The sequence below is a fragment of the Pectinophora gossypiella genome, chromosome 6, assembly GCF_024362695.1.
Source record: "Pectinophora gossypiella chromosome 6, ilPecGoss1.1, whole genome shotgun sequence".
Taxonomy (NCBI): Eukaryota; Metazoa; Arthropoda; class Insecta; order Lepidoptera; family Gelechiidae; genus Pectinophora; species Pectinophora gossypiella.
In genome coordinates this window covers 2,447,661-2,471,899 of record NC_065409.1, presented here as the reverse complement: position 1 = coordinate 2,471,899, position 24,239 = coordinate 2,447,661, and the positions used below count along the sequence as shown (strand labels likewise).

Here is a 24,239-nt window from a genome sequence, read left to right as displayed (position 1 = left end):
ATTGGTCCCGGCTGCATGGTTGTGTGCAATTGCGATCCCGTATCCCCGCCACACGGCGGCAAGGAGGAACACCGTTGGGTTTTAGTGGGTATACCGGGTGGCGACACCCGGGGAGTCCCACATAACCACGTCGTCCCCCCGGGCGGCGTGTTATGCGTAACGCATTTCTTAACGTTAAAAAAAAGGCCTGTCATAGGATGGGTGACCACAAAAAAAAAGTTTTCATCTCGAGCTCCTCCGTGCTTCGAAAAGCACGTTAAGACATTAGTCCCGGCTGCATTAGCAGTGGGGACGTTAATGGGCTGATGATGATACAAAAGTATTTTATACATTAAGGTTTAAGCTTTGATATTGACATAATTATCGACTGTCATGCTATGTTTTTTTGCCCTGCAGGTTATAATACACAAGACGACTTTTTAATGTAACTATTTCGGCGTCAATTTTGGAGATGAGTGGAGTACAAAGTTGAAGTATAAACGAACTATTTGCTTAATACTTGTATGGGGCGCGTTTCGCGCTCACTTGGCCTTTTTTTTTGACGTGACTTATTGTAGATTTGCCGCAGATGGCATTAACTACTTGGCCGGACAAATGGGGAGCGCTGAAGGCTCTCACCCGATACAACGTTTAAGACAACAGACCTGAGGGTGCCCAGTTGGGCGCGAACCTCGGCTCAGGGCGTCGTCTGAGAGGAAAAATATTTGAAAGAATTAATCGACCCTAGTGGGTCGATAGCGATAAGCGCTGAATGAGGGAAATCGTCGACCACGCCGGCGGGGTCGGTATCGACTCACTTGACCCTTCCTATCTTTTTCTTCTATTCCGTGGTAGCAACAATAAAAAGTAACAAAATAAATAGACAATTACTAAGGCCTCTATAGATTCTAGTCACAAAGAACGAAAATAAACAAGATAGGGTTCAAGGTAAGCCAGTAGACACTTCAAGTGTCACTCCGATTACATCACAGTTAAATATAATCCATTAGTAATTGATTATTACGATCCAATGACTTTAGGCTTAAAACTTGAAATGTACAATTAAATCCATTAAAATGTGTGTAAACAAACTCGAAATGATTTTTCCGAAATTATCCCGTTTTTAAAGAAGTCCGCACTTACCTAACAAAGATTTTTGACAGGTCCAGTATTTTAAAGACACGACTGCCTATCTGACCTTCGAACCCGAAGACAAAACCAGGTTATTTTTTTTTTACGTGTCTTATTTTAAGCCGTAAAAGCCCAGTCGATAGAACGCTTGCCTCTCACTTTGAGGTCGCAAGTTCGAATCCAAACCAATGGGTTTAAGGCTGTGCTGGACAATCATTATTGTCGAATTTGTTTTCGAATTCATGTTTGGATCATAAATGATTATTACGTGCTCAGCGGTGAAGGAAAACATCGCGAGGATCCCACATTCCCGCGAAATGCACTTTCGGTGGTTTGTGACCTAACCTGTATAGGCAGTCGCTTCTGTAAAAAACCGGACCTGTTAAATCTTCAGGTTAGGTAAGCGGACCCCGTGAAAAACGGGACAATGCTAGGGGGATGATAGTGAGTAGACTCTACTCACTCTGACTGCTCTACTCAGTAGAGCCACAAGTTGAAGTCACGCTTATTTCCCATTAGGGTGAGCAGAGACTACCTCTAACTCCCATTCTCATCAAACCCTTCATGGCTAAACCGCAAGGTTAAGCATGGCTTAAGTGTACAGTATTTTTTTAATATAAATCAAGTTATTATCAAAGAGTTTCTATTTGAGACTTCGCGCCACTACGCTTCTCGCTTTTTCTGAGGCTCCACAAAGATGATGTTCAACTGGTAACATGTTACTCAGTAATGTAATAAACTTTCTCTAACCATGGCGTGCTCATCTCAGTAAATACTGTCACGACAGATCAAAACCACTGCTCATCTTGAAACAAAACAGCAGTGCACCTTCAGCGCTCTTCAACTGTTCTCTCAATGCCTGTTATCTCAATACCAAGCTGTCCAGAAGTCGCTCCTGGTCCTTGTTTTTAACAAGACAACACAGTCTGATCACTTGATTGTCCAAAAGCACGGCTTAACAAGCTTTCGGTCAAACATGTGATTCAAGCCTGCAAGTCCTTACCAAACAAAGGACAGTTTTACAAAGTGATTTCAACAATGTCCCCATCAGGAATGGAACCCGGAGCTTCGCTTCGTGAGGCCAACTTTGTATTCGCTATACCACTAGGCTGTAAATACATACATACATACATATACTCACGCTTATTTCCGAACGGACTAAGCAGAGACTATGGAATTCCATGTGCTTCGATCCTAACATATTTCTCTTGCTTAATCCACGTTTCATACAAGGACGCCGGTTCAGAGTAGATCGTATTAAATCTTTTCTAATGACATCTCCAATTTGGTCAATGCTACGTACTTCTGGATCTTTCTAGATTTCTTTGGTCTTACTCATCATCATCACTAATTTAAGAGCCACACTCTTGTCGGTGTACCATTCTCCATGCTACTTTTTAGGGAAAAATAGGGCAGTGGTTTCCCTCTTGCCTTCAACCCAACTTACAAAGAAAAAAATATAATCTAAAATGGGCCTTGGGGGCCTTGAACCGCCTATTTATTATTTATAGCCTAGTAAGAATTCTGCTTACCGGTAAACGCAAACTTTATTAATGAGAATAACAATGGAATGTAAATCGTAAAATGTACATAATAAACCGCATAATAAGGAAAATAATATTATAAAGTACTTGTAGGAAGGAATTATACTATACAATTTAAATTAATCTGCTTACAAAATGTAGGTAATGCGCATAATACTAAGGTTAAAAGAATAATATTATGGAATCAGCATAGCATAAGGAATACTACGTACCAGATAGAAAGCACAGCAAAGAATAAATAATAATAAGGAACGGTAAATCTCCGCCCCGCACCAATCCGGGTGAGAGCCTTCAGCGCTCCCCATTTTGTCCGGCCAAGTAGTTAATGCCATCTGCGGCAAATCTACAATAAGTCACGTCAAAAGAAAAGCCCCCCGCCGATGTCACCCCTTCTGGGTCTTACAAGCCGCGAAAGAGGACTATCTATAGTGTGTCCCGGTGGGAATTTCATCATCAGTGGACTGATGATGTAATTTCTTAACTTTATCAGTTTATAAGTGGCGTTTACTTAACTTTTTCAGGCTACATACGTCAAGTATACTTATATTTATCAGGTTACCAGACCATCATTTACTTAAAGCCAAAATAATGTATTTTTTTTAATAATTACTTAGTCTGACTCAAACTCATTACTGCCGGTCTGACAATGATTTGACTAAATAAATGTCTTAAGACAACAATGGAGGTTACCCAAAATGCAAAATGGGTGGAAAAAATTGTGCCCTCATTTTCAGTGCAAAAACTTTGCACAATATTTAAATTACATCTGTCTACATCTTAGAGGTACAAGGAATGTTTTTTGCATGTCATATTTTTAATTAACTTCGTCCTTTAGTATGGAGGTCCGGGTTCGATTCCCTATTGGGACATTGACAAAATTACTTTGTGTGGCTGTACTTTGTTTGTAAGTACATTGTAAGGAAAAGTAAGGGCAGTAAGGACATGGTAGGCTGAATCACCAGATACTGTACTTCTAGTACTACTAAGACACGTTAAGCTGTTTATCGTGGGCTAACAGCTCCACCAAACCACAGCGGAGCAGCGTAGTGGAATATGCTCCATACTTCCTCCGCCCGGTTGATTGACGGGGAGACGAGAAAAAACTAAAATATCTCTTAGCTGTAAGTTAACTTTAAGTATCTTAAACATAATAACATTAAGCGAACTCCACTCCCACAGACAAACCGAGGAATTGGTTTTGTGGGGTTTTTATTGTACCAATATTTTCTGTATTTCTTATGAAAAATAAACATTTTACTTACTTACTATGTACAGGCTAATCAGCCCCATATCGGAAATATCGTGAGGAAACAAATATTCCCGAGAAATGCATTAAATAACCTGTATTGGGCTGGTTTTCCCTTCGGGGGTTGGAAGGTTACAGGCAGTTGCTTCTGTAAAAACCGGACCTGTCAAATCTTCAGGTTAGGGAAGTGGACCCTGTCAAAAACGGAATAGGTAATGCTAGGACGATGTGTGTGTATGTGTGTATTGTACTCTTAACAGCATCATCACTACATAGTATAAAACAGTCACTTTTTCTGTCCCTATATCCCTATGTACGCTTAAATATTTAAAACTTCGCAACGGATTTTAATGCAGTTTTTTTTAATATAGTGATTTAAGAGGAAGGTTTATATGTATAATAATATGCATTAAATAGTGGAGAAACACTGTTATTTTTGAGGTTTTTAATGTGATGTCGTAAATAATTACATTTTATCCTCAGCATTGCACCCGAGCGAAGCCGGAGTGGGTCGCTAGTGTTATACATGTATATTATTCTATGTACAGTCATGAGCAATATAATGTACCCACTTTAGGACTCTGTCGCACTAACATATTTGATATTTAGTGAGACTTACAGTTCAATTTGTCAAAAAAGTTAATGTGACATAGTACCAAAGTGTATACATATTAATGCTCGTGACCGTACGTACCAAGCAATCTGCAGTGCATATACACACGGTGCATTTTTTGCTAACGTCTGACTCAGCTAATGCAAGGTATCGGATTCGACTCCAGGCAAAAACGTTAATGCAAGTCATACGAATAAAAACAAATTATGTCCGGATCATATTGCATGCAGTGCGCATGTATGCAATCAGAACGGAGCGCAATGCAGCACAAGTTACATACTTGCTAGGTATAAACATGTTCTGAAGCGGCATATGAGAAGATGCACCATTGAGCCTTCTCAATGGGAGGGTTTGGCAGCACAGCGCCCAGAATGGCGCAGGCTGGTGATGAGGCGAGTACACGAGTTCGAGCAACAGCGCACGGCAGACCTCGACGCTAAACGTGATGAGTTGAAGGCCTGTCCTCCTGCCGCTATTCATTATAATTACCAAAACGGTGTGCTCACGTGCCCTCACTGTGCGCGGGAGTTCACTGTAAAGATAGGCTACATAAGCCATCTTCGGGCTCATCAGCGTCGTGCCGACTAGGAGTCGAAATCGGTCGGAGAAATCGTCATCATTTACTAAACGTCAAAATAATAAAAATACTATGTACTTATTTCGTCAGAGAAAAATCGCGCATAGTCAGTCTTCTTCTACCGTGTGGGTTGTGAGGTGGAGTACCAACCTCATCAACCCTGGTGTCAGGGTTACTATTGAGCCGCCAAAGGCCCCTGACATGGCTCTTATAACGACTGCTTACTGACATCGGTAAGTAGTAACCGGGACCAACGGCTTAACGTGCCTTCCGAAGCACGGATCATCTTACTTTTTGGACAATCAGGTGATCAGCCTGTAATGTCCTAACCAAACTAGGGATCACAATATATGATTTTTGTGATACATGTCAAAAAATAAAAGATGACTTTGTGTCGGTTATCCGTGAAATTAGAAAGTTTAACGAAGGCAAATCTGTACAGCGCCATCTGTATTTTTTGCGTGGAACTTCCTGAATGGTCCCTAATGGTAATTACCATCCGACGCAAGTATTAATACCTAGACATCATAGCATAACATCATCACCCCTGTATCCCCGAAGTATGAATTAATTACATTTATCAGATAACAATGACAACAAGTAGATATCTAACAAATCTGATACGATAACAGTCCTTAGAAACAATCAAGTTCATTATCTATGACAAGAGTTTCTCAGAAATTTACCGGATGATAATTTTTGTACATCACATTGTCAAAGTATAACACCTGTCACTTTCTACACACACATACATAAACAGCCTATATACGTCCCACTGCTGGGCACAGGCCTCCCCTCAATCAACCAGAGGGGGCACGGAGCATACTCCACCACGTTGCTCCACTGCGGGAGGTGTTTGGGCTAGTAGCCCGGGACCAACGGCTTATCGTGCCTTCCGAAGCACGGAATCATCTTACTTTTTCGGACAATCAGGTGATTCAAGCCAGCAATGTCTTTACCAAACAAAGGACAGTCTCACAAAGTGATTTAAAATGTCCCCACCGGGAATCGAACCCGGACCTCCAGATCGTGAGCCCAATGCTCGAACCACTAGACCACGAAAGCTGTTACACACACATACATAAATTCACGCCGACTTCCCACCGGGGTAAGCAGAGACTATGGGATTCTTTGATCCTGACACACTTCTCTTGCTTCCTCCACATCACAGTTTCACACACGCACGCCGGTTCAGAGTAGATCGTACTGAACCATTTCTAAGGACATATCCAGTTTGGTCAATGTACGTCCTAGGTCAGCTTCTAATCTAGTAAACTGCTTTACAACAAAGCATCACGCCTATATCCCCAAAGAGGTAGGCAGAGGTGTATCGTATACACCTACTCGTTACCAGCTATGTTTATTTCCCATATAATCGGGGGCGAGCCTATTCTGATTGTTCTTCGGGCACAAATCCTGGTAAGCACGTGATATCAATCTTGAATTCAAAGTCGAATACAGTGGTTTAGAGACCGAGATGGTATCGAACCCACTGCATACAGCACTTTTGTACATTTTTAGGACAAGTAGATAGGAACTAGTCGCGCCTCCAACAAAATGTATGCAGTCATACAAAAGCTACCGCATCAACTATCATGGATCCTGCAATCGTACTTCATACATAATACCCACATAAACAGCCGTTAACATACAGGGTAAACGTCCCATTGCTGGGTACAGACCTCCCTTCAATCAACCAAACAAGCGATCGAACTTATGAAAAGCTTCGTTCTGTGTAAAACCAAGTTTGCAGCTTCAAAAGTCCTGTGCCAATGCTGCGTTTTAGCTTAAAATTTATAAAAAGTTCATTCTATGCAAAATTCATGTAGGTGGGTCAGTACCTACCCAGTGGTAGGTATCTATAAATTGTAAAAAATGTTTGGATTCTATGCAAATAAACTTTTTTTTACTAGGTAATCAAGGCGATGATTTATTGCAGGGTAATCGAGAACATTATGATCAGTAGTAACTTATTAACAACTCAAGTAAGTCCTTAATGGCTGCGAAAAAATAGTACCTAAAAAAACAGTTTTTTTTAAAGAAAAAATACAATTTTCTACTCACCGCAACGGCAACGTTGCTAGCATAGGTACTACAACATTTATCGTTAGATTTATTCTGTTATCATAACGAAACATTAGATTATTATCTTATCAATAACCATAAGTAGTAACATACCTTTTGGGTTTCAATCTCTTCATAAAAACTCCAAACATTTTAATGTTTTCACTCACAAGACACAAAACACCACTTAAATTATCAGCACTTAATGTAAATACAAGCTATTTTGTAAGTATTACACTATTTTCATCTAAAACTATCATTTATTTAAGTTCAATCTAAACTATCGTAGTCATTGACAATGAATTTCACTTGATTGACATAAGATCACATAACTAATTGCACTGAAAAGTTGAGATGAACTGACTCCGTCGGATCACATCGAAATATGAGTGACCTAGACACACTGAACGCTCTACATTTCAAGAAGTTCGCTAATCGATAACTCTCGAGAGGACAGTTGGCGCGCAATACGTCATCGACCATAAATTGTACATTCCATTTTTAGTAGTTTTTCATTTTTACTGTCATTCGTTCGGAATCATTTTATTTTTGGCTCATAAAATAAGCGAGGACACAACGCGTTCGTTTGTCCATCTACGCGGGACTGAGTCATAGCTTTATCACAATCGCTCGACTCGCAAAGCGACGGGTCGCGCGGCAGGTGCGCGGTCGATCAGCTGTGCAGTGCGGCGCCATCTTGTATTTGTTACAGCGCCATCTAGCGGTGACCTTTGGTAACGTTTCTCGCTCGTGTTTAGGGTTAGTCCTTGGAGCTATGTTTTTTTATTTACCTATTGTTTTTGTTTTGTTTGTGAGTCAGTCCGCTTCCGAAATAATTTTATGGACTGAGTTCTAGTGTTTCTCTACAACGTAAATAGTTAGAAGGGTAGGTAGTATGTACCTACGTGTGTATTTAATTAAGTAAATATTCTAAATTAGGTAGGTACCTAGGTTATTTCTTCACAAATTCAGAAATGAGAAGTTGAACGAACCCCTTTATTGACATAATCCAAATTCCATAAAATATTTGCACTTGTGTCAACAAAGAGATGCCTTAACATCTTCGCTTTATCTATTACAGTCGTTTGAAGAAGAGACATTATTTGAATAGTTTTCTTCTCCCCACACCTGTTTAAATGAATTTTGTAAACAACTAAATTCCGTACAATAACCTCTTTCATCATTTCAACTAGACACCTAAATGTCGCTCTTAGTAAAAGAAGGTATATGATAATCGACATTTTGATGAACAATTCAGTTAGTGTAACTGTTTCATAATTTCAACAACCAATTATAAGCATCGGTGGTTCAGTGGTAGAATGCTCGCCTGCCACGCGGGCGGCCCGGGTTCGATTCCCGGCCGATGCATGATTCTTTTTGATAAAATTTTAAAATTGTTTATTTTGTTTCGTACTTTATTACTTTTTTCTTATATTTATTGCATTTTTTATTTTAACTCGAGTAGGTAATTGAAAATATTTTTCGCTTAAAACGAGTTACTACGTATATATGTATTAGTATAGTAGAAATGCAAGACTTTTTAACTTCTTTTATCGTAAGATAAAAACTACAAAACCGAATTTGATGAAATTTTATTATGCACTATTCCCTAAGTTTAAAGATACTTAATCCAGTAAAGAATTACTGCTATACATACCTACCTACAATTAAATGTTTAATGTCTAAAGTTAGTCTAACAGAAAGTTCGGTGAGGTGTGGTGTGGGTACTTAGTTCATCTTGCGATGAATATACCTCTGACTAACCCCTATGAACGAATATTGATATTGTGATGTGTATAACTTTTAAATGACCTCAAACGGCTTCATGTTACCTCCTAACATAAAGGCTTCCTCTGATAAAGGCTTCCTTCATACAAAAGACATCAACGAGTTCATTGTTTTTGTTCTAAAATAACAGTTATGTTTTTTGACCATAACTTTAAAACTACTTAGCCGATTTTGATGAAACTTGCAATATTACCTAAACTGCTGGATAATATTTAATACATAAGGGTGAAATTTATAAAAATATGTACTCATGAAAATGAATGAAGAATCCATTATAGTCTTATGCTGACGTCATTTAAATTAGATAAATGGATAAAATATAACATAGCATCACGCCTGTATTCCCGAAAGGGTAGGCAAAGGTATATATTATAAGGGGTGTTAGTGACATCGTACCAAATACTAAGGGGATGATTCCGACCATGATTCTGAGGTGATGCTTATCAAGGGGAATTTTCCTTCGCAAAAGTCACATGACTAATTTATGAGCCACGCTCTTGTCGGCGTAGCATTCTCCATGCTACTTTTTAGGGAAAAATAGGGTAGTAGTTTCCCTCTTGCCTTCCGCCCCGCACTACTCTGTCTGTCGTGAGTGGGATAGCACCCAGAGTATTCTAAAAGTATGGAACTGAAAACAATTTAAAAAATCATGAATTTTCCGAGAGGAATTTCACTTGTTATCAACTCAGAATCATGGTCTGAAATTCCAGGGTGATAATACACCTACTCCTCGCCAGCTATGGGTAAAAAAGTAAGTCTTGTAATTAAAAATACAATATTATTACATTCTTTTGCCCTTCCAGTGACGATATTATGAATATAATTAATATAAATATTATGCACCCTCATAGGGTATTAAATAAAGACTGACCTTGAATCGTTCCGCTCTGCCGCGTGGGGTGAACGAGGGTGAAGGATTGACCTTGAACTTGATATAGAGCAGCAGAAGGGTGATAGTGAAAGTTCACCGTTGTTATAACGTGCAATAGGTTTAATATAGACAAATATAAGTTTAATAAAAGACTACGGAAAATTACGCTCTAAAAAGTATATAAGAAAATATGATTATTTCTCTGAAATTCTTCCGAATAGTGATGTTTAGAAGATCGGCTATCTTCTATATCGTTGTAAGCAAAGTTTTAGAACAGGGGGGTTAAAAATAGCCACATCGAAGCAATTCATCTAAGAAAGCAATATTGCAATTTGACAGTTGCGCATATAAAAGTAAGTGCACAATGCAAACAAATGTCAAATAGATAGAAAAATAAATTAGAATATACTTTATTGAGCACAATGGACACAAAATATAAAGAATATAAAATAATAATAAAGAATAATATAGCTTTCTTAGATGAATTGCTTCGGTGTGGCCAAATTTGTGATAAACAGAGCAATGAATGTTTACATCATAATTGCTCATTGTAGTTGACTAGGTGCTTCCACAATTGTTTTCTATGAATAATAAAAACGATAACTTCTAAGGAGGTTTTTCTTGCAGATTCTTTTCCCGGGCTATACAGGTTATAAGAAACTGTATTTTTAGGGGGATGAGACGTTAGTTATATAAAAATTACGATACATTTTAGAACAGCGCGGTAAGAATTAGATCTGTTTCGTCATATCTATAGAAACAATAAACAGCAATAAGTCCGCTATTTACCATGTACCTAGTTAAGAGTCTTTTGTGATTCTTTCTTTTTATTTTGGTGCAATAAAGTATATTTGTATTTATAACCAATGTAATTACTTATAAAACAAGTGTGTTAATAAAAAAAATATTTCAGAAAGACTCGACGTAGTTCTTATTTCAAAACAAAACTCCATTGTGTCTTTAAGAAGACATTATACGTAAGCTAGTGTTGTGACCGTCATTAGCATAGTGATGTATCAGTCGATATTAAGTCGATCGATTCTTTTCCATCTAACAGTATGTACTAAATGAAAAGCGCAGTTCTTCAATGATTACTTTATTTTAATAAAGAGATTATTGGACTACCCTTTAGGACAATTTTCAAGCAAAGGCTTAAACTCATCGACTGTGTATTTCAAAGGATCATTATCTGGTGGACCGGTACCCTTTTCAAGGGTTTCATAATCAGATATATAAGCCGGAGTGGTCTTCTCAAGTTCTTGAAAGAATGCAACCACTTGATTCAATTCCCCACTGTTGAGTCTTTCCATCTTCCTCACCCAGTAATTGCAATCTGGAAGCTGGCATTTTTCCATACATTCAATTTCTGTTACAAATATATTTTCTGTTGTGCAACCCTTCCACATTTTCTTCTCGCAAGTTTGGTTGACATGGTTGTATGTGTAAACTAATAGAGGGGTAGCTTCGCAGTCGTTCTCGTTGAAAGGACTTCTGCAATGCTCACCTGCAAACAGATAAAGTTCAAAAGTGGTGTATCAGGATCGTATTAGGTGGAATTCTGTGGTCATCCTTTCTAGCATTATCCTATTTTCACTGGGTCCACTTACCTAACCTGAAGATTTGACAGGTCCGGTATTTTACAGAAGCAACTGCCTGTCTGACCTTCTAACCCGCGAAGAGAAATAATAATTAAAGTTTTTAAATATTTTTTTTATTTTCTTTAATTACTGAGAATTATTGAGGACAGAAGAGGCAAGATGATTGGACACCTAATAAGACACGACGAATTTATTAAAAAATCATAGAAGGAAAGCTAGAAGGAAAGAGAGGACGGGGAAGACCAAGAAGAGCTTACATGGAACAGATTAAAGAAAAGGTTAACGTCTTGTCTTATAGGGAAGTCAAGACATTGGCCTTTGATAGACTGGAATGGAGAATGCTACACCAACAAGAGCGTGGCTCTTAAATTGATGATGATGAAATTATTTTTAGTTCCATACTTTTGCGACGGAAAATTCCACTTGATATCAACTCAGAATCATGGTCTGAATCATCCTTCAAAGGTTTCGGTACGATGTCACTAACTGTATATAGTTATATAGAACTTACGCTGCTGCTCCTCGGGAGTCAGAGGTCTTCCTGGTCGGTTGCCTTGACCGTTCAAATCACCGTTTCCATCATCAGCCCCATCACCGTGCGGGATCTCATTTAACTTTGAATCTTTCAAACTTCCAATGCAGAAGTGTGAACATGTCGCTTCATTGTCAAACTTATTACGGGTACGACAACCTTTCCATATTTTAATCTCACAACGAGACCCAGGCAAGTAATAGTGGAATACTGGCGTGGGGTCGCCCCCACAATCATCTGTGTTTATCGGTTGGAGGCAGTAGGGATCCGGCACTGAAATGGACAAAGAACAGGAAAAGAAAAGGTCATGCATATACAAAGCTGCAACAGCCTCCGTGGTCTAGTGATTAGAGCGTTAGGCTCACGATCTGGAGGTCCGGGTTCGATTCCCGATGGGGACATTGTCGAAATCACTTTGTGAGACTGTCCTTTGTTTGGTAAGGACTTTTCAGGCCTGAATCACCTGATTGTCCGAAAAAGTAAGATGATTCCGTGCTTCGGAGGGCACGTTAAGCCGTTGGTCCCGGCTATTAGCCGTAAAAACACCTCCACCAACCCGCAGTGGAGCAGCGTTGTGGAGTATGCTCCATACCCCCTCCGGTTGATTGAGGGGAGGCCTGTAGTTTACGTAGACACAAGCTCACGACTACAGAAGTGTATACCAATTAGGATAGTCAGAGGTACATCAACGCAAGGTGAGCTAAGTACCCACATCTCACCGAGCTTTCTGTTAGACCAAATTGATAGGTGGTGAGCCGTATCGCCACGTATAATGGTCGAGCCAACCACAGATCATAATAAATATAATACTAACGTAACGACTGAATATAAAAATAGAAAAGAAACTTGATTTAATGCCAATTTCTTTGATTGACTTTTGGTAGGAGTACAACTTTTCAATTATAAAACATAATATTTCTAGTGCCTAATTATCTATTATTGGCTTTTACAGAAACTTTAATTACAAATCGGTACTCTTAGCGTCATCTATTGAAAATTTTTAGAACAATTTTATTTTCCTAATGGTCGCGATGGGAACCCATGGTAAAAACTGAAAAAAAAATGTTTTCCAAAGAAAACCTTACCTATTATTTAGAAATATTAAACAATAAAGGATTTTCTTTTTTTTAAAAGTATTTTGTTATTTAACCTCAGTATCACAAACAATCAGTTTTCATCGCTTTCAGCCATCCTAACTTTATTTTTTTAAGAACTAGACGAGATCTCGAAAATTTCGGGATCTCGAATTTGCGATCTCGCGTCGGAATTGCATTCCCTAAATGCTATTAATAGAAATATGTGATACTTACCTCCATTTGAATAGTGAATAGATCCAAAAGTCACAAGTATTGCATAAAAAGTATTTTTTACAGCATTACTTGGCGACATTGTATGTCGTATCCGAAGATTTAGTCCCTAATGATTGTTATTAGTCATAAAATTGGCTATAATCTGTACTTATAGGTAATAACCGTTTTATTAGGAACTCAAATTTGGTATTACTTTGAAATAACTTAGGATCGCAATCAAGAGGTTATTGTGGCTGTATACGATAAGCATAACGACTGTATCCCAATCGGGGTAGTCAGAGATACATCCCACGCAAGATTATTATTATGGCGTATGGCAAAAATAAATAAATATTCGGCGTGGATCATATATATCTACTCGTAGCTTAAGCTCCCTTAACCAAGTCTCTGCCGCATCCGTCACACAATGCAGCTCGGCTATGCCAACTGGGAACCGGTGTAGAGGGCACTCGTTCACTATGTAACATTAACAGTATGGCGACTCATTTATGTAGGTGATGGTTCGACTTTACGTGGGTGGTGCACCGGTTCAGTCGGATCCAGATCCGGGGTCCTACGCGGATGGTCCCTGGTTTTAACACCAAAGGAAAATGAACTAAGATGCACGCAAGATGAACTAAGTACCCACAGTTCACCGAGCTTTCTATTGGACCAACGTGATAGGTAGCCGTATCGCCATCCATAATGGTCGAGCCAACTGTGTTAGTGAAAACTGCGCTTAATTAAATTAATAACTTATCGGTGCAAGTCCGGTTCTCGGGTTCGAACCGTCGCCGCCCATTTGAGAAGCAAGTCAATAGACCACAATGAGACAGTTATTCAATTATCAAAATTAAATACAAATCTGTATTAAAAAAATAAAAATATACTTTATATTATATGGCCGCGTAAAGGGCTTTAGATGCTGACGTATTTTGACGCAGGATGTAGGAGTCATCATCATCGCCGGAGACCCGAATACCGCCGGAATCTAAATTGACAATAACAACATAGTATTAATTAGTTTTTTTGCCAGTAAAAAGAAAATCGTTATAGCAAATAAATTCGGTTTCCTTTACCGCGGACAGGAGGGATACACAGGATGTTAGTGGCATCGTAATGAAAACTTTAAGGGAGGATTCAGACCGTGATTCTGAGTTGATATCAAGTGGAATGTTCCGTCGCAGAAGTACGGAAATGAAAATAATTAAAGAAAACATTAAAATTTCCATGAATCATGACGGAAAATTCCACTTGATATTAACTCAGAATCATGGTCTGAATCATTCCCCTCAGAAATTGTTACGATGTTACTTACACCCCGTACAAGTAGTTATACGGATGCGTATTTACAAAAAAACTTACTTATACATTGACGACGTTAAGGTACACGCGCTGTGTGACGTCAGACTTCGTACGATTGAAGACTAAAGTAAGACCGAGGGGGGGGGGGAGGGGGGGGTTACCTAGCATATGCATACAAAATTTCACGCCTTTGGAACGCCTTTCACGCCTTTTTGTCCTTAGGCACATAGTTAGTTTTCGTTTTCGTCTGAATGGACCGCGGTCTTTTCGATGTGGTCCATTCCGATTAAAAACCTCTATTTCCATAGAAAACTGTCAAACTGGTAGTAGTTTTAGCTCACGCCGCCTCGAGCGCTAGTGTCGATTTCATGTACACTGCAATTTACATAGTACCTATTGTGTTTTGCAGTTTCGTCACACCCCGGACACTTCATACAAACAACTTCGTTTTACACAGACACTAGACATTGATTTTATCGACTCGTGCATCTGTGTGTGTAACGTCTGACACCATACGCTTCAAGTCTAAACTATGAGTTGTGAGGTAAACCTAGCTCAGCCGCTGATGGGGAGCAGAGAGTTGCCGTTCTATACGTAGTATTATTCCTTATTCTATGGTTTCGTTGACAAATGAACAACGCATCGGCGGCGCAGTTGCCCGTGCGTTGTCGCCATTGTTGGTAACCCGAAAGAGATGACCAACTGATTATGATTATTTCCAAATAACGAATCACCGTGTTAATTATATGATACCTAAGGTTTAATACAAAATAAATAAGCGAATAAGATTTCGGAAATACATACGGAATGCATTGGTTGAAAGATCGCCTGGGGCGTAAGCATCCGGTATATATTCGTCTGATTCAAGAGGTGGATATTCATCATCGTAGTTAGGAGTCGAATTTGCTGTCTCCTGAGCTTCATGTCCCAAATCGAGCTTCATAACTTTCTGAATGTATTTTTGTTCTTGGCCTGTTAAATTGTTCAATTTATCGACCCACCAATCACGATCGTTTCCTACGCACATATCCATACATTGTATTTCATCTTTGAACATGTTCTGATTTTCAGTCGTGCAGCCTTTCCATATCCGTTGTACACATCTGTTGGATTGTTGGTCATACATGTATACTTCCAGAGGAGATGAGGAACAGTCTCCAGCATTGAAGGTTCCTTTGCATGGATTTTTAACTGAAATTAAAAATTATATGTACATTTGACGGAGAAGTGACGCACATACGTTGCAACGGTACCACAAGTGACCACAACCCATCGAGTGAAGTGACAGTTATGGATAGAATTTCCTTTTTATGTCTATACGGCTTGCAGCTGTGTCAAGTTCAAATGCTGGTTCAAGGCCCCCAAGGCCCATTTTCGATTATATTTTTTTCTTTGTAAGTTGGGTTGAAGGCAAGAGGGAAACCACTGCCCTATTTTTCCCTAAAAAGTAGCATGGAGAATGGTGCACCGACAAGAGCGCGGCTCTTAAATTAGTGATGTGATGATGAGTTTACCTAACAACGGCAGTGCTATAAAAACAAAAACCACGGCAAGAGTAAGACCTCTACGCACTCTCAGATGGCATCTTTTTTAGCGCTCGTTAGAGGCAAATCCCTGAGCTACGAAGATTTTTCATGTAGTAAAGTAACAATTGCCATCCAAATCTACAATAAGACGTAAATTTAAAAACTAATTTACGCGGTTTGTCATGTATTTCGTTCTCCTCGCTATTATATCTCAATCTTCCGATGCAGAAGTGAAAGCACTTAGCTTCACTGTCAAATCGGTTGCGGGTGGGGCAGCCCTTCCAGACTTCTATTTCGCACCGCGACCCTTCTCTGTGGTAGGTGAAGACGTGTGTGGGTGTCCCCCCACAGTTAGTCTTATTTAAACTCTTGAAACAGTAGTCAGAGGGTACTGCAAATAAATAAAATATAAAAAAACCAGTTACACCTCTATTGGACGAGAAATAATAGAAACGTAGAAAGCATTCAGTCGCGAATACGTATAATTAGACCGGCTTCTTGATTGGATCATCGATATATCTCGAAATGAAGCAATCTTAGGCGTAGTTTTTAGTAACTTGTGACAGACGAATCACATTTTATTGATGACGTAACTAGTTGCTACCGTAATCTCCATATCTGGACTGCCCAAAAGATTCCAACCGAATTAATAAGTAAGTACTAAAAATGAACTGTAAACCCGCAGAAAATATCTATCAATTTTTCTCTATTATATAAATATCCTGAACCACGGACCGAAAAAGAAACGAAATTAATTAAGCCGATATTACGTATATAGCAAAGCCTTCAGAATAACTCTATTTTTTTAAGCTATCGCATTTATTACTTTTCTGGACAAATGAGGACTGCTGAGGGCTCTCACCCATCATTGGTATCTCCTTAGCGTTATCCCGCTTTCACAGGGTCCGCTCACTTAACCTGATGATTTGACAGGTCCGGTTTTTTACAGAAGCCAGCCCAATCAACGAGTATATTTTAAAAAAGGAAAATAAATCAATGTATATATGTATTTTACTTACACTCGGACGAAATATGTATAAAGTTCAATAATAAAAACAAAATAAATATCCACTGAAAAATGTGTACCATAGTAGAATGAGTAAATTGCAGAAGAAATGAGATTGAATTGATCTTACTGTTGTATTATTTTTTCTATTTAATTTATCAGCAATAAAATTTGAACTAATTAATTTGGACTTGATGCTTTATACCAGTTTATGAGGTATGACTTCTTGAACCGCATCAAAAACTTTCAAACCGTTTTTTTAAATAACTTAGCTTAGTTCTGTGTGTCAACGCAAAGGCATCAAAGAAATTGGTCCAATGCCAAATCCTCAAAAAAAAGGAATGGTTTTTTAATAATATAATTTTAGTTAATCATATTTCTATAACCATTCTATTGTGGATATACATTGCAGAAGAAATTAATCGCAGCTAGCCTTCGTGTGATATTTATTTATCTATATTTCCATAAAAGTGTTAAACTTCAGCTGTTACTTACATAATACAAAATGATAATGTATGACAGTTTAAACAATCTTACAAAATGTCACGAAAGCGCACACATTCTGACTAGGTCCTTTAGGGTACGCATATTGTGAAAATCGCCTTCTACATTTCTTCCAGGATTCTCTCTCCAGTGCTTGCTCTGGCCAGCCTTGCAGGAAGGCGTCTAAGTCGTCACGCCATCGCGATCTAAGTCTGCTACGCCTGCATATCTGTCTCTACTCGGAGACCTTTCTGTGGTGAGCTTACCCCACAAGTTGTTAGACGTCCAACAGACGTGACCTGCCAAATCCCACTTTTGACGCGTGTGGCTTTTAGATTTAAACCATTATAGGAACACTTTTTTGGACTACTTTAGTTTGGGCCTTAGAACGCAGTACGATGTTTCTGACACGATCACTCCGCAAGGCACACGCTAAGAATGAAGTATCCAGGGTCACCATATGGTACACCATGCAAACTTGGCATTCACCAAATTTGGATGCAACATTATCTTCAAGTGGCTTGCAGGTCAGGTCACCCATATAATGAATGACGGGTATGAAAGGGTTAAAAAGGAGACATCAAAGCAATTCATGGGGTATAAATGGGATTTGGATTTTAAAAGAACATTCGGTCTTATGACTTGAAGATAGCGACATCTTAGCTATTGCAATTTGACATTTGCGCAGACCGAAATGTTCTTTTATTCATTTCTATTGTCTCCGGAAATCTCGGCCTCACGAGGTTATTTTTTTTTATTATTTTTCCTGGTCAAGAAAGGTGTGAAATAGAAAGCAACTATATTCCACTTATTTTAATATCTACCCCATTAGGACTTATGAGCTGATTATGAACGATAACAAAATGTTATTAAACAGCAGATAGGGCGTCAGGTGCTGACGCATTTTGTCGTCGACGGTGGCTGTCGTCAGACTCTTCAGGCATAACTGGTTCTTCCTCGCTTTCACTTTTCACATATTCTGAAAAAAAAAAATGAAATGAGGCTACGTTGCTCAAAATCACTATATGGCGCTGTAAAGATTTCCCTTGGTTTAACCTTCAAATTTAATGTACTCACTACATTTTTTATCTTTGTTTTTGGGCGTAAATGATTACCATACAATTACATCTTCCACCTATTATTATTCTGATCAAAATAAAAAAAACCAATATACTCGTAGTTATCAACACAATTCTATACACAATGTGATCCAAATACCAATCAACTGTTATATTTATATATATTATGCTTCTGCCATTACATTGTATTTCTTTATAATTATGTACCCGAGTAATGAGAAAATATGTAATTATACAACGCCATCTATTAAAATTTTTGGAGAACGTAGTCTGGAAAGACCCTCAGTAGTATCTTCGACGATTATTATTCAGATTGCCAGTAGTGAATTAAGTATGGAAAATAATGATTAATATGTTCCGTTATATCTCGGGCCTATGGAAGACTTTTGGAAGGCATGCGTTGGGCCGACGCCAACACGTAGAGGCCCCTTAAGACAATTTAATCTAAATATGGTGTGACACCAACCGGCGATTATCCCTGTATGCACTATGTAAGTGCACCCAAAGACAATCCTCGATTCGTGTAGGACTATTGCAGATTATGGGAACAAAGGGAACTGGGCTATTGAGTTGAGGGTTAGTGGACCGGGATACTGGGGCTATGGGGGACTATGGCGCCTGACGACCAATGTTGATAACATGGATACAATGAGCAGGCGGTGACTCGCCACTCACTGGATGGGCCACCTATCGCCGTCGCGTCTGGACGGGAAGTCAGCAACATGGTTGTGAGCAGTTCAGATTTTTTTTTCTAATCCTTTTATTTCCCCCCACCCTCCCCCTCCCCCTGTTGGCTCTAATAACAGATTTCCACTCCTCGCGATCTTTTGCAGACTCTGTACCTTGATCCCATAACATTATTATTATTATTAGAGAAGTGTATTTCAAACCAAAACAAAAGACACAAACGTCTTCGCCATACAATAACACTGGAGTTGTCGACGTATGACTTAAGTAGTAAGTTACATAGCGCGATAACTAATTGCAGTGCAAGAGGGTTTATTGTAACCAGTCGTATCATGAGCCTTTAGCGGTACAATGATAACCAGGGTTGCTGCGGTTGATCACTGAGGATAATTGTGAATTTATGTTTGTGTTAATATAATAAGCATGGGTGTATGGATAATAGGTTAGCAAGGTACGTAATGAGGAGGAATGAAAGGCATATAACGAGGTGTTGACAACTGCAACATAAAAATACCTTTTAAGAAAAAGGTTACTTATAAAAATACAAATTCAAAATTCGTTTGTACATGTCCTTACTTATGTCTTAGTGCAACAAAGAATTATTGATTGATTCGTTAATTCTTTACTTTTAAATTAATTTGATATTCATCAATCCATCTCTTATTGCAGTGGGATTGTGTCCTCTAGCATGATGGACTAATGTTATGGGCGATAGGCTAATCCCCTATCACCATAAGGTGCATCATATCCAGCTAAGACATCATATCAACAGTGGCTGCAAGTTGTCTTTGATTATATTTGTGGCTCTGCCCACCCTATTAGGGGTTATGGGCGTGAGTTTATGTATGTATCTTTTATTGTAGGACGTGTTTGTAACCTTTGTAATTACTTACTTAAAGTGAATTATATCAAAGTATTTTACTACAGTCTACGAGTGGTGAAACTAATCAATCCACACAAAATACACCACGAGGAAAGTCAGGAGTATGAATGTGGATCGACATAGGGGTAGGGGACGGTCCAAAAAAGTGGGGATGGATTGTGTGAAGAAGGATATTTGCGTGAAAGGCGTGAGTACTGAGATGACGACTGATCGAAATGGATGGATTGCTCTAGAGCAATAAGGCCGCCCAAATTGTACTGTATTCATGTGTTTTGTCTGATTGTTGAAATTATAGTTCTGTGCAATAAAGTATATTTGATTTGATTTGATTTGATGGAAGAGAAATACATATTGTGCCAACCCCACCTGGAGTGAGATAAGGGCAGGAGGAGAGATGATGGATGGTTGTGGTTCATCTTGCGATGCATGTACATACTACCACAATGTATGTTACGTGTATTACTGACACGACACGATTCATAACAGACATCATAGAAGGAAAAATTGAAGGGAAGAGAGGAAGGGGTCGGAGAATATTTATGAAACAAAGAGAGAAGGTGCAGGTCGTGTCGTATTGAGAGGTGAAGGATTTGGTGGGAAGAAGAGAGGAATGGCGATTACTCCACCGACAAGAGCACAGCTCTCAAATAAAGAGAGAGAGACGTGTATTACTACAATAATCCTCACCCGGTTCCGGATCTGTGAAACAAAATAAAAAAAAAATGTTTTTTATTATATGTATAGCTAAGTATACACTATAATATAATTATTAAAACATTACTTTGTGATATGATCCTCAAAGCCAGTAAAATAATGTTGTTATATCGGAAGGTTCTCTTCTTGTTACAAGAAAAAAACGGACATACCGTGTTCCAATTTTTTCATTTTTTTCATGTGTGGGTCATTTAGAGCGCTGATTTCTGGTAACTCTTCGTCGTCATTTTCAACATAGTCTTCGTCGTAATTAGGAATTGTGGTTGTAGGCTCCTGAGGTCCCTCAGTCATTGATTCCTCAGTGGTAGACCCCTCAGTGGTAGACTCCTCAGTCGTAGACTCCGCAGTTACGACCTCCAAAACTTTGTCAATATCATGTTGTTCTTTACTTGTTAAATTGTTCAATTTATCAACCCACCATTCACGATCGATTCCTACGCATATATCCATACATTGTATTTCATCTTTGAACATGTTCTGATTATCAGTCGTGCAGCCTTTCCATATGCGTTGTACACATCTGTTGGATTGTTGGTCATACGTGTATACTTCCAGAGGAGATGAGGAACAGTCTCCACCATTGAAGGTTCCTTTGCATGGATTTTTAACTGAAATTAAATGTTATAAGTACATTTGAAAATGTTCACACCTTTGCATCGAGTAGAGCGACATCTATGGATATACTCAAAACAAAAAACATGAATGTTGTGACGGAAAATTTCACTTGACATTAACTCTGAATCACGGTCTGAATCATCCCCCTGAGTATTCGGTACGATGTCACTCACATCCCGTATAAGTTACGTGAAAAAGAAAAGCTAAGCTAATTTACCCGGTTCATCAGGAATTTTGTTCTCCTCGCTATTATATCTCAATCTTCCGATGCAGAAGTGGGAGCACGTAGCTTCATTGTCGAATCTGTTGCGAGTGGGGCAACCCTTCCAGATTTGGATTTCGCACCGTGACCCTTCTCTGTAGTGGGTAAAGACGTGTGTGGGTTTCCCCCCACAGTCGGTCCTGTTTAGTCTCTTGAAACAGTAGTCAGGGGGCACTGCAAAGAAATAAAAGGTTAGACTTTTATCCAGTATCAGAATTTTTGGAAAACAAAGATGCAGATCGACGGAATCGGTTACAAAACTGGTTTTTATTTTGAGGATTTTTTTTGGTTTTAGATATTCGCTTTTAAAGTATCTAACAATTGGCGTTTAAGTTATGTGATCAAATAAGATAATAAATACGGCTATTGAACGAAGCCCTCGATATAATTCGCGCAAAACTGAGGTACAAAATAAAGTTATTCAAATATACCTATTAATCCACTAAAACATTTTCAGTATATTTTAAAAAGGGACAGCGAAAAGGCCTATTTATAGGCTAATAAAGAATAGGCTAATTCTAACTAGTCAAATCGGTAACTTTTTACTAAACGTCAAAACAAAAAATGCAATTTGTATGGAAAAGCTACCAGTGTTAAAAGTTAATAAAGTAAATAGAAAAAAGATTACGTTTTAGTCAGTGTGTTTGTTTAGATCTGTCTTTAATTATTAATCAGAATTTCATAATTTTTCTTTGACCTAGGTAATTACGCAATTATAGCATTAACAGCGACTCCCTGAACGGCGATTCCCGCTACGGCGAGTCGTGCAAAATCTAAAAAATAAGTACCTACTAACAAAAGGCGTCATATATAATCGACTGAAACATTTTGTACCATAATTGATACTGTAAATTTCAGCGGAAGGAATCTTAATTGACCTGCATGTGACATTAATTTTCTATATCAAATCAAATATACTTTCTTGCACAGAAGTAAATTCACAAGAAACAATGAGCTAAGTGATACACTATACATCGTGTAAAATTTAAAACCGCCATCATATTTAATCGATTAGAGCGATGGGCTCGCGACCTGAAAGCAGTAAGTAGGGTTTAATAAATTTGGAAATCGATATTTTAAATTAACAGAGTTCTGCAATTTATAATTTTGGACATTAAGAGGTGTAAAAGAAGTAGTCAAATGCTGAAAATTAAAAACCGTAAAGCGAAAAATCTAGTTTCTATACATTTTACTTACATCCGTTCGTAAATTCTATGTATATCAATAATAGAAATATAAATATCCACTGAAAAATATGAACCATGGTTGGTTATGTCAATTGCAGTAGTAATTAATTAGACATATTAACCTCACATGCTGGCCATGTGAGATTAAACTTTTATCTATTTTTTCGGTAATAAAATTGAGCTATTTAATTTGGGCTTGAAGCTTCATATCACTTTATGAGGTATAACTTCTAGAGCCGCCTCAGTGATGTAGCCTTTAGAACAATCGGCTTGCGATCTAGATATTATGTCCCGTTTTCATCACCTTTCAATGCCTTGTTTAGTTCAGACTTCTGACATTCAGGCAAAATTACCTGAAACGTAGACGAATCCGTACTTCAAGACTCTTTTACTAATGAGGACCTTTCCAGGCTATTATTATTCCTCAAATACAATGTAGATGGCGCTGTAAAGATTTTCCTTCGTATAACCTTCTAATTTCATGAATAACAGACATATGCATCTTTTATCTTTGTTTTTGGGTATAAATGTTGACCCTTTTTTATTACACCCAGGCACAATTACATCTTCCACTCTGTTATTGTGATCAAAATGAAAAGAAGCAAAATATGTAGTATCATAATTCTATACATAATGTGAACCAAATGTCATGCAAAAAATATATAATGTATAGGTGCTTCTGCTATTCATCATCATCACCAGCCCATTAACGTCCCCACTGCTGGGGCACGGGCCTTCCCTATGGATGGATAGATCGGGCCTTAAACCACCACGCGGGCCCAGTGCGGATTGGTGGTTATTAACGACTGCTAATGCAGCCGGGACCAACGGCTTAACGTGCCTTCCGAAGCACGGAGGAGCTCGAGATGAAAACTTTTTTTTTGTGGTCACCCATCCTATGACCGGCCTCTGCGAAAGTTACTTTACTTCAACAATCGCAGATCGAGCGTGTTTACCGCTGCGCCACCGAGCTCCTCAACGCGTACCTAACCAAACCTAACCTAAGTTGCTTCTGCTATTACATTGTATTTTTGTATAATTATGTACCCGAGTAATGAGAAAATAGGTAATTATCACGTTAAATCAATCTTGACAGCTCCATCTATATTATTTTTGGGGAACGTAGCCTGAAAAGTCCCTCATTGGAGCAATATTTATTTCAGTCCAATTTTTGGATAGTGCCTCTTTGCGCAATAGACAAATACAAATACAATACAAATACAAAATAATTTATTTGTGTACATACGTCAAGAAGATCTT

At 38.5% G+C, this 24,239-nt stretch overlaps 1 protein-coding gene, 1 long non-coding RNA gene and 1 other non-coding gene across 3 annotated transcripts in view; 2 read left to right on the top strand and 1 right to left on the bottom strand.

Moving 5' to 3' along the window:
- LOC126367294 (uncharacterized) overlaps window positions 1-7,811 on the bottom strand; it is a 537,003-nt gene extending 529,192 nt beyond the window's left edge. Inside the window, exon 1 of the mRNA XM_050010741.1 lies at window positions 7,269-7,811. Within this exon, the coding sequence (XP_049866698.1) occupies window positions 7,269-7,306 (38 nt within the window). The 5' untranslated portion in view covers window positions 7,307-7,811. The remainder of the gene's footprint in view (window positions 1-7,268) is intronic.
- The window catches only part of LOC126367414 (uncharacterized), a 97,650-nt gene that overhangs the window by 47,091 nt on the left and 26,320 nt on the right, over window positions 1-24,239 (top strand). The gene's annotated exons all lie outside the window — the stretch shown is intronic.
- On the top strand, window positions 8,452-8,522 carry Trnag-gcc (transfer RNA glycine (anticodon GCC)). The gene has a single exon. It is a non-coding gene; the product is annotated as a tRNA-Gly (tRNA).